The 12,132-nt window shown below is 32.2% G+C and overlaps 1 protein-coding gene across 1 annotated transcript in view; it reads right to left on the bottom strand.

Annotated features, from left to right (window-relative positions):
- Window positions 1-552: 552 nt before the first annotated feature.
- The window catches only part of LOC129799276 (allatostatin-A receptor-like), a 149,484-nt gene continuing 137,904 nt past the window's right edge, over window positions 553-12,132 (bottom strand). The window contains exon 5 of the mRNA XM_055843022.1: window positions 553-1,674. Coding sequence (XP_055698997.1) covers window positions 1,570-1,674 — 105 coding nt within the window. The 3' untranslated portion in view covers window positions 553-1,569. The remainder of the gene's footprint in view (window positions 1,675-12,132) is intronic.

Genomic DNA, 12,132 nt, shown 5'->3' with positions numbered 1-12,132 from the left:
AAATTTTCAAAATCATAAAGTCATAAAGCGGCCAAAATTAGTTGCTCCACCCTATCTAGTGCTGGATAAATTTGAAGATAACCATTAACTTTTGTTTAAAATTGCAGCCCTACTAAACTCCATCCTAAAAGGAAAAGTTTTGTAGCTCAATTTGTTAAAAGTTTGTCCTGAAAAAAAAAAAAGCTTTTCGCAGATGCCACAAAACCGTTTCGTGTTTTAAATGAAAGAACATTCTCGTGACAAACTTTTAGGACACCTTACAAATTTTTCTTTTCAGAGCATAAGTTTATTATGTTAACTTCATCATTACCTGTAATATCGCTTATAGTGGCGCAACATTGTGAAAAATTCGTTAATTAAGTAAGGGAAGACAATTTTATAAAATTTGTGTTGCTATCTTCAGTGCAGGAAGCTTGCGAAAAAGCTCATTCTTTTGATTTCGAATATCTTCCTTACATTTTATTATTGTAATTAGTTCTTTCATTCTGCGATGCTCTTTGTTAAAAGATGAACAGAAACCTTTATGAAAAATATTATTTTTTTGTATCTCGGGAAAAGTAGATTCATTCAAGTTTATTCTGAATGTGAAATGAAAGTAATCAAAATTTTCGAGAATTCATTGAGCTTTCTCCCACGAGTGGCGCTGAAAACTGTTCTCAATTAGTGTTCTCAAGACTGAATGCAATTTTAGGGAAAAGAATTTGGAAGAAAATTTGTACAAAAAAATGGTAGATCTTTAAAAGTACAAATTTTCCATCAACAGTTAAATGATTAAGCATTAAGTTATGAGCAATATCTTCAGCACTCATAAATAATCATTTGATCTGCCGAATTAGTCTGCGTTTTTTCCGCACATCCTACAACGAAAATATGAAACTGATGATGAAAATGTAGCGTATGGTGATTGAGAAAGAAATTTAAAGTTAGCACGGTGTGAAAAATACTTCATGTTTGGAATAGACTGGGGTAGTGAGTGGTTTTAGAACTTTCTAACTCTATTTTTTTTTCCTCAAAAAATTGCAGAGGAAACTCATAGCCTGGTGCAGTTTGAATGTATAATGGAAAATTTTCCACAAAGCTTTTTCCATCTTTGTTCCATTTGCCTTTGATAGGAGCAACTTTGTTGAAAAAAAAAATAAAATTGCAAATATAAAATGTAGGCTATTCTTGGGAATTTATTTTTCGAGTGCCACTTATGTCTTCTAAATTTGATTCTGTACAATATTTTCTTTTCCGTACAATTGTAAAAATTTATATTCACATATCTTTTTTTGTTCTATTAATAAAAATATAATCTAATCAACTTCTTTTTTTATTTATTTATTTTTAAACATAACAAATATTTCCAACGCTAATATTAGTAATATTTTCATGATATTTTTGTGGATGAATTTCCGTAATTTTCTAGAGTGTTTCATTATTTATTTAATTCGTTTTTTGTCCCTTTTTATTCTCCTCTGAATTATTAATGAAATATTGTTATTTGACGTAACGTAAAAAAGACCATGTTGATTTTCAAAAGCAACATGAAATGTACATTTTTAGGGATTTCCTTATAACATTCTAATTCTAGACGGTGTCTGGAATGCTGCCGGTTCTTGTAGTTCGCGTTGGCAGGGGAATATGATGATGTCGAGTGGTGCCTGATCTTACCATTGGTCCACAGTACATAATCTGAAATTTTGTGGGAAGAAAGAACAAAGAGAAAATGGATTATTTATTTGGAATTTTTAAAATAGCTAGATATGTATTTCCAAGCAAATAATATCTTTCATCGTTCATTTCTTGAATATGTTACAATTGGTTCTGCCAACTTTTCCGCACCCACACATTTTTCTCTTTTCCATTCAATTTTCCCAATTATATTGCCATTTTAGAATTGGAATTATGCCCATTTATCGTAGATACTCCAACATGTTTCATTAAAGTAAAGTTTCTTGTATCTTAGAACGCTTAGAACCATTTGCTGCAATTGGTTCTCATTCAAAAATAAAGATACTCAATATTTTTCCCATATATATTGCATCTTCCAGTATTTGCAATATTCAGTAAATTTAATAAGCCACTGATTGCCACTGAATATAGCTTACAGAGTGTATATATTTTATTTGTTGCAAAATACCGATAATACCACTTACGCGATATAAATTCATAATTAGTAAAAATATGTTTACGTTTGATATTTAAATTGAGAAGAGGCTTACCTATGTAGGTAATTATGGTTTTATTGTAAAATTTAATAAATATCCCCCTATAATGCTGTATTAACAAATACAAAGCACGATAAATTTACTAATTAATTTCTATAAATCATTAATTAGCTCCCTCACTCAATGATCCACGTACCAGTAATAAAGCGACATAAAATAATAAATGTACAGTGCCCTTGACAACAGAATATCAGAATATATTTGGAAATTAAGAGGGCTTTTGTATTATCCCAAGCTTTTAATGTACAATGTTGCTATACGTTGAATCATGGTAAAACAATGATTAAAAAATCTCACACTTTTCCAACAAAGATAATGCTCCTTTCTAAAACTAAATTTAGCACAAAATACATAAAAGGAGTCATAAAAGCGTTTTTAATTGTGGGTTTTATTAATTTTTATTACAAAATGTTTGTCTAAAAATCGATAGAGAGAAATGGTGTAAGGCAAAATCGTTGAGGATTAATTTCCTAAAGAAATATGCAATAATATTTTTATTTTTCTACTCATACTCTCAGAGGGAGCAGTATATTATAGGGAAGACTGGGGCAAAATTAGTCATGGATAAAATTAGACAATAACCCCCTATTGTCTAATGCCTTGGAAATAATAATGAGCAAGGTAGAGGGAAGTTGGGCTGCATTGAGCTGGGGCTAAATTGTAAGCGTTATTCTTTCGCATTTTCTTAAAGGTAGTTGGACCTTGTACATAATTTAATGTAGACTCTTAACTGATCCTTAACTATCTTCCACTGGTGATGGATGTAGAAGTGTTCCTAATAGGTAATTGCCTGATAATCGTTCTCCCAGATTTTTGTTGCCCTGAAGAAGATCCCATCCAGGATCGAAACGTTTGTTGATAAAAATGAATTGAGCAACCAAAAAATAGACTGAACTCCCAATTAGACTTGCCTTAAATATCCATACTGTCGACAATCGGAAGTGTAACCTTAACTATTTTGTCTATCTGAAAAATTTCATTATTGTAAAGCCTAGCTTTTCCTTTTGAAATACGTGAAAAATAGTGTTTGCAGCGTAGCCCCAGATCAATTTATTTCAATATCAATCCCCCTACTGTTTATTCAGAGTTTTTAAGTCCCTCCCTACAAATTTATCAGTCTGATTTAAACATATTTTTCTCATATCCTATAGACATGGAAAAATTTAAATTCTTGGCTACTTCTGCCCTGGTCTTCCTAAATCCGATGTGGTCCTGACTTATTACTGGGCCAGAGGTCATATCGTAACAGATTCATAGACTCCTGTACACACAGAAAAAAATTTGACTCTAAATTTAAGAATATATAAGATCCTGGGAACTTAAATTTAACTGAATCCCCGAGGCGTTTAAGTTTAGGAACTCTGAGCGTAAGAAATGGGCTAGAATCCCTACCTCTTTTAAGTTAAGAGATCGGGAACTTAAGTTCAGCATTAGCTGAAAAATGAAAAATGTCTTCAAATTTGCAAATTACAACTAGAAGTAAATGATCAAGGATTTAGAATTAGGGCATTGGCATTCATTGCATGGAATTTGAAATTAAATTCCTGCACTGAGAAAAAATGGGAGTGCAATTCATCATAACTTTAACACTTATTAGGTGTAAAAATATATCAACATTTTTTAATGTTAATTTTACATCTTTTTAAGGGGAAAATTAACATGAGAAAGGGTAACTTATCCCCTAATACGCATATAAAGCATAATATTTACACCGATTTCGGGTCAATACTGCAGGGTAAAATAAACATTTCCGGAATGTTATTTTAACTTTTTCGGATTTCCCTCAGTGTGGGTATTTCTGTTTAAGAATTTGCCATTTTTCTGTGTGTACCAGTTAGACATTTCATCCTTTGCTCCACCAAATGAAACTAATAATTCTCCAAAATACATTGATTTGATGATAGATAGATATTTATTCATCAGCAATGCTTGTCAGGAACAATACAAGAGAGGCAGAAGTACATTGTAGTTGTTTAACGGCCACCGCCGTCTTAGCATTGATGAATTACGAATAATTAATAAATATTTCAAAAATATTCACAATTTCTTGAAATTTATATAAAAGTTGTCTTGAAAGTTTATTTTACTAAATTAGTTTAGTTAGTAAATTTTGCAGAAATGAAAAATTTGCTAACCTATTTTTATTTTTTATTGATCATTTTTTTAATTTTTCACTTACAAAATTGAATGTTTTTATTGCTCTGTTTTATTGTTTCCTTACTTATTTATTTTACTTAAAAGGAAATATTTTAAAAACAGAAAATCTATTTAGAATTAGAATTTTGTTACATTTCTTCTTTTAACCCACCCCCGTGCGGCCATCGCCGTTTTAGCGTTGAGACCAAACTTCAGGACAAAACGATTTATCTATTTATAAATACGCGAAAAAATGTGTTTTGAATGTAGCCCCACCTCTCCCTATAATATTCTTTCTTTCGAATGCCTTGAAACTTTCCACGTTTAAGCACATATATAGAGGCAATATGTGGTAAAAATTTGAAACCTTGATTTTAAATACTGCAATCCCAAGAAGCAATTTTTTCTTAATATAGTCTTGTAGAATTCCTTAAGTAAGGCACTATAGAACCAAAAATCTTTTTATTTGCTTATAACGCTCTTGGTTCCATCACAGAGATTACTATAAGTCAAGTGGCGCACCCTCAAGGATCTTAAGAGCTTCTATAGGAATTTCAACAGAAAATTCTCACTTTAAGTCTTTTAAAAGTGCACTAAAAGACTTGTTTTACACTTGGTTCTCTATAAGGCAGCTATTTTGCTTCTTGGGATTTCTTTCATTTTTGAATATATTTCAGAGATTCCACAGGGGGACATTTCATTTGTTGCACGAAAATACCACTAAAACATTTTTATTAGTAATTTTTCATGACCAAAAGTTAAAAAAAGATTCCAGAGAACTTAGTTCTCAATAGAATGGTGTTATATTTGAGATCGATGGAAAAGCCTTGGAATTTCCGATAAAACTGAACCGGTTCCAATTGGTTCTGAACTAGTAATGAATCGATTTATTACTGAGAACTTTGAAATTCAAAAAAATATTGCTCTTAAGCTGTATTTCGAGCAATGTTTTGAGTGATTTTTAAATCGATTCAAATCGGTTGTAAACCGGTTATGAACCGATAAGTAATTTTCGTTCGAAAATTAATTCTATTACTCTTAAAATTATTTTGATGACTCAGAGTATAAAACGAATAAGTCACGAATTGTCGATTTTACAGGAGAGCAATTTCAAGAAATTTTACATGCTGAGTATATAGGATTTTAAGATTTGAAACCCCTATACTCGAAACTTTGGAAATAATTAACTTTCCGGTATAATATTCACAGGGAAGGTAGGGGGTGTCAAGTAGTATCCGAAAAAGAATCTTGCAAAAAATTGACTTATTCGACTTATATACAGACTGACAAATCGATTTTGGGGGATCTTTTGAGTGATTTATGATTCGGTTTAAATCGGTTGAGAACTGGTAAACGATAAATGATGCGAAAGTATTTTTGAGGGAAATATGATTTTGCCACTCCTTTTCTCATATTAGCGTTATTTAATTTTTTTCCATCTCAAATTTTCAATTTTTAACTTCGATTTAAGTTACTATTAGTAATGACTCAGCGACACGAACTCCTCCACGGAGTCCAGCTGCCGTTCTTTCTCTCCGTTGCGCCATGTGACTTACTCTTTGCTGATTGATATTGCTATTTCCGATTGAAATGTATATATTATCTAAAATTGTTTTTCTTATGTATTAAGTAGGTATATTTAATCAGCGACATATACGATCAGTGATTCGGAGTTTTCTGCCTTTTTCTCCGAAGAGATCGGTTGTGAAGTCGGCGGCAGACGCAAATTGGAGATTGGAAAAATAAATATTATTATTATTATAATTATATTTTTACAGTTTTTGATTAGCGACTTTTGCCTCAGTCTCCCCTATTTTAAATTTAGCAGATATTTTGAAATTTTGAAATTTGAAAGCCAATTCAAAAAGCTCCTGACAAATAATAAGCTCTGAAAATCAGTAACAGATGCTCAACGAGAGAGACTTCAGTTTGAGTAGTGTCAATCAAACTTTTTGTCCAAAGCTACAACATATGGTTGAGTTGCGATTAAATCAATGGATTATGCTACTGCTCTTCTCATGAGGCATTCAACCGATTTTCAGTAGCAGAGAGGTAAATTGATGTGAATTTGAAACAAGTGAATTATTTGCGGAGTATCAAACGCACCCAAATGCGTGTAAATAGGATGTACGCATATAGAAAATTTAAGATAGGGTATATGGTAATTGGAGTTGATGGATCTCTCATATGGTACGACTTTTTCATTCATTATGAAAATTGATCTAATTACACTTTTTTTTGTACCTTATTCACTTCAAATTTGCACGTGGGTATTTCATTTTTTTATGAGCTCATCGTAATAAAAAAAAACGGTACTAAATCAACAAACATAGGAGGAATTCCTGAAAAAAAATTTATGGTTAATAAAACAAAATGTTTAATAAATATAGAAGATGAAATGAAGAGCACTTTAATTGTACACAGCAAAAAATGTATGATGATAATCATTTACTTTCGCATCTGGTTTTTCATTGAAAATTTTGAAGAAAATATAATTCAGTTATTGCAATAGTGTTATAGGGGGAAGCGGGGAACTTTTGAATATGGGGCAGCTTTGCAAATGGGTATTTTCTCCTATATTTGAATCGAACTGAGCCATATCATGATATATATTAGCTTCTCAATTAGTTTGTGCAGCTGAATTATATCACGATAAGGCTTAATTTTATTTAAAAATAGGTGAAAAATCAGATTTTCAAATCTGCCCCACTTCGCCATACAATTTGTGTAACATTGCAGCAGTAGCCTGTTATGCGTCTGCCCGTCTGTCCGTTTGTCCGTCCGGCTGTCGCCAACTCTAGAAGTCAAACGGTAAGAGATAACGACTTGGGACCTTCGGGTGACCCCCCGCCATAAGTCGAACCAAGATTCGTTAAACGCGTCGCACTCTTTTTTAATTTTTTTGTTTTAGAGATTACCCAGACGGGTAATTGATCATGTGCGAAAATACCTTTGAATCATTCCCAAAATCGGTTTTTCAAGGTTAAGTGTTACAAAAGCCTCTAGAGAGCACATTTATCAGGTGAATGGGGTCATGTTTGAGCTTGTTGGAAAGGTCCTGGAATTTCCGATAAAACTGAACTGGTTCCAATTGGTTTTGAACCGGTAAAGAATCGGTTTATAACGGATATCTAATTTTTATTTAAAATTCAATTATATCAGTCCTAACCGAAGTTATTTTGAGAAATGTTTTGAGTGACTTATAAATCCGTTCAGATCGGTTGTGAACCGATAATAAACCGGTTATGAACCGATAAGTAATATTTATCTGAAAATCAGTTCTATAGCTCTTAAAATTATTATTATTTAGTGGAATCTTTTACGTGATTTCCAAATCGGTTTTAATCGGTTGAGAACTGGTAAAAGGTAAATGATGCGAAAGTGTTTTTGAGGGATTGCATCTAAGGCACGAGTTTAAGCACTTCGCAAAGCCTGGGACACTTTGCCACCACCTTAATAGTTATCAAGCTTTTTTTTACAGTGTAACACAGATTTATTTATATTGATGAGGAATGCCATTAAAATAATTTGGTGCTTTTGATTGGAATATTTTTGCAGTGAATTTCAGAAAAAAAATGCATTAAGCTCTCAATGTTTATTCTTTGATAGAGGATGAGAAGACAGCAGAGGCATTGAAAGTGTTCTGTGTACGTATTTAAATGTTTGTATTAGACATTTTACTACGTGCTGATAGGAATATATTCTTTTATTCTTCCCCGACCAAATGGACCATGTATATTTTGGGTGTTAGTATTTTTTTGCCCACTGACTTTAATTCTGAGATAATAATAAATCGGCAATTGTTTACTCTTTCAGCGGCCAAATCTGCTCTAACTGCGGGCGTACAAAGAGATTATGATTCCTATTCATTATGTATTTATAATCTTTTAAGTTGTAACAAGCATCAAAAGATGAAAAGACACAGATTGCGAGGAAGTGCTTTGGAGATTTTAACATACAATATCTCAAGTTCGAAGTTACATCAATCTGTTTCATGTTATGCAAAAGTTTAGTGCTCAAAACTCATTCACAAAATTTGCTTCATTTCATCACTTTTGATAAGTTTGAGTGTTGAAATGTATCTGATTTAGCTCTATGACAACCATTGATCATATCTATGTACTTTGAAGGTTTTAATATAATTTCTCAAATGATTTATCGTGTAAAGACCAACTCCTGCTGTGGCATTCTCTGGACCAACAACACCATGATAGAGGGGGGGTCGATGTGGTGGGAAATAAATTGGAATCAATTTTTCAGGTGTGCTTTGGAATACTAAAAAGGGCCTGAATTGTAGGCATGTCGCTAGCTCATAATTTCATGAATTTTGTATATATATTGTGCGACATATAATAAATTTATTATGGGGTTAGTCCGGATAAATTTCTGTACCGACGCAAGGTGATGAATTGACAATATTTCGTCCTTTACCACATGGTGTAATCGAACTTGGTTATTGCACATATTCAACCGGAATTAAAGCTTTTCTTTTCACGCAAAAAAAAAGTTCAACTGTTTACTTTAAAATGGCAATACATTGAATAGCTTTCTTCTCGGTTCGTGGTTTATGAAAATCATTTTATGATTTACGATCCACAGTTATATTTCAATAGTTATAAACATTGTGACAAATCCCACTCCAAAAATATTTCTGCACCGCTTATTTTTCAAAACATTAATCGGACATGACATTGTAGGCGAGAGGGTTTATTTTTTTGTCCTTCCGGTGACAATCCAGAAAATGACGCACGTTCTCTTGAATTTATACTGTCACTGTAATAAAACTCTCGCAATTTTCCAGCCGGACGGATGCTGTTAATGTTAGAAAATCTCAATAGAAATATTTGTGAAGCTCTATCATAAGCCTCTTTTCCGAAAAGGGAATGCCCACACAGTAAAAAATGTACGGTTCGTTGATTGGTCAATTCATGTTAATTTAATGCTAAACTAAATTTTTAGATATTACCATTAGGGGAAGGCTTTCAGGCTTGGACATACCCTGATTTCGAAGACATTTTTCTCATATTCCTTAAATAAATCTTTTTATTTTTCAAATAAACATTTAATTTTACGGAGTTATCACACTAGAAAATTTCACATTAAAGTTAAAGTGAAAAGTTGCTCATTAAAACTTCTAGAACCACTCGAAATCGCTGATTTAGTCAAGACACATTGCTAGAATTGCTCAATGTCACGATGGCACACGGGTTGTCAGATGAGTGTTTTTGTTTTTGAAGCATTTCAGTTATTTGAGCGAAAATGTGCGATTTTAGTGAAGAAGAGGAAGTTTTCCTCCTATACGTTACTTTTATGTCGTGCAAAAAAAACGACATAAAAGCACTACTTTTTATCACAATTTAATCATGAATAAATTGGTGAGAAAATTGTGGCGCAGAAACTACCTGAATGACTGCAATAAAGTAGTACCTGATGAAAATTTAATGAGCAAATTTTGCTCATAAATTTGCGCAATTCTTATTAATTTGCTCATTACCAATCGTATTTATGCTATTTCAATCTATTTAACCCAATTTTTATGACTCGAGTCCACTTTTTTATCACTAAATGAATCGATTTCTAAAAGCTCTTGACGAAATTGCACATTAGAACACATATCAGCAACAATAAATGTGAATCATATTAAAATTTTAATGTGAAATTCTCTAGTGTGATACCACGGTTAGACTAGCTATTAAAATATATATTCACTAGATCAGATTCATTAACTCTTTAAGGACGAGAGGGACACCGGTGTTCCACTCGTTAATAAGGGTTAAAGGAATTTGAAAAAAATATGAAATGTTCAAAGCCAGAGTATGTGCGGAGCTTGAAAGACTTCTTTTATTTATTTTTATTATTTGTATAGTTGTGATAAGACTTTTCGGTTTTCAATGGTAATGCCTTAAACCTTTAAGGACGATCGGAACACCAGTGTCCCATAAAGAAAATAATTTTTCCTGACTACCTTTATTTTTTTCCTATGTTTGTACGTAATTGCAAAGTAGAAGGTTGAAGTAATCCAGGATATTTTTTGCAAGTCTCTAGCTATTAGTTGTGTTCAATTTGTAAAAAAATGAATTGTGGAGACTGCTGTCGTAAAAAATACGTTAAAGTTTGTACTTTTTTAACAAACATTGTTCATAACTGGCCACTTTCCCCTAGTTTTTAAAATATGGGTGCGATGAGTGATTTTTATTGAGAAACACAGGAAAAAATTAGTCATTACGGAGCTTGGGATCGTACAAAGCATGATTATCTTTGTGCAAAAGTAAACCACCAATCATAATTGTACATCTTTCTATGTATCCTTGTGACACCAAAAAGACAAATTAGTTTGTGATATCTTAATCAAATTGAGGTCAGAGTTTGAGATGAATGTGTCATATGTTAATATCCTTTACCATATCGAACCTTTCTGAATTAACTCAAAGCCACCCAAATTCTCAATCATGTTTAGAAACGTGTTAACTCGTGATTGTGACAATTCATGGTTTTATAACCGAATATTTGCTCAGTATAGGGGAGTGTGAGATTATTTGAAGCACTCACTTGTTTGTTTTTAGCTAATTGGCCTTAATTCAAACCTACAATAGTCATAGAAGTTTAAAATTTCATAAAAATGTTCACGTTTGAAATTGCAAGGAATTTTTTGAAATATATCGATTTTTGAAACATATATTCAAAAAGATTAAAATTTTGAAAAACTTTTCTAATGGCTCCGGCACACTTTTTAGATCAAGAAAATTTCATGAAGTCGAATTTCGGATCCCTTTCTTTCTCACATGTTTTGCATATGTCTATCTCATTCTCTCGCACTCTTCTTCTTCTCTTAAATATCACTCCAAATTCAATTTAGCTCAATCGAATTTGGTGTGCGAAAGAATGAGATAGTCATATGCAAAACATGCGAGAAAGAAAGGGTTTAGAATTTCGACTTTATGAAATTTTCCTGAACTAAAAGGTGTGCCGGAGCCATAATAACGAAATTTAATGACTTATATCATCTGAAAATTTATTAAATTGTCTTTCTAAGTGCATTAGAATCTCAAAATCGGAAAAAAGTGAGTTAACCCTTTGTAATTTCCAAGGAGCGATATAATAGTTTCTGGGATCACCAATTGTCTTAACTTACTTGTAATTTAAATCAGCAATTCTCGCAAAAGTCAGTATAAAAAAAGGGGATTAGATAGTTACAACAATTGCTGATCAAAACAACGATATGTAAATCCACGCATGATATATAAAACAGCCCCAACTTCCCCTACTGAATTGTTTTGGACTTATTAATTGATATGCTAATTCTTATCATGTGTCATAGCAAAATAGCTGTTTGCCTTCTGGGAATAATATTATCATCTCATCGAGAGCTGAATTTTGATATCACAAACTATGTACAGGTTCTGTACATATATCTGGCACATTTGGAGATTACATTAGACTATCTTGGCTTAAACCAATGGCGTGTAAATTCATAAACTATTATATACCTCCTTTAAGCTCATATTTGCTCTAAATTAATGGGTTTATCATATGCGAGAATCATATTTCACCCATTTCTTGTGCATAACATCCTTTTTTCCCGAAGCATAGTATCGTTTCAATCAATTTGATATAGTGAGACCAATAATGTGGGCCATCCTTGAATTATGATCTTTTTATACACTCGGGCAAAAATAGCAAAAAGAGTGGTTGAACTGTTGAACCCGTTGAACCCTATCGTTTTATTCCTCAAAATCATCAGAAAAATATATTTCACAAAATTGTTTGTAAATGTTTGTGAATTTCT

Source organism: Phlebotomus papatasi, chromosome 1, assembly GCF_024763615.1.
Source record: "Phlebotomus papatasi isolate M1 chromosome 1, Ppap_2.1, whole genome shotgun sequence".
NCBI lineage: Eukaryota > Metazoa > Arthropoda > Insecta > Diptera > Psychodidae > Phlebotomus > Phlebotomus papatasi.
The sequence above is the reverse complement of the archived record's forward strand: the minus strand, read 5'-3'. Positions and strand labels throughout refer to the sequence as shown.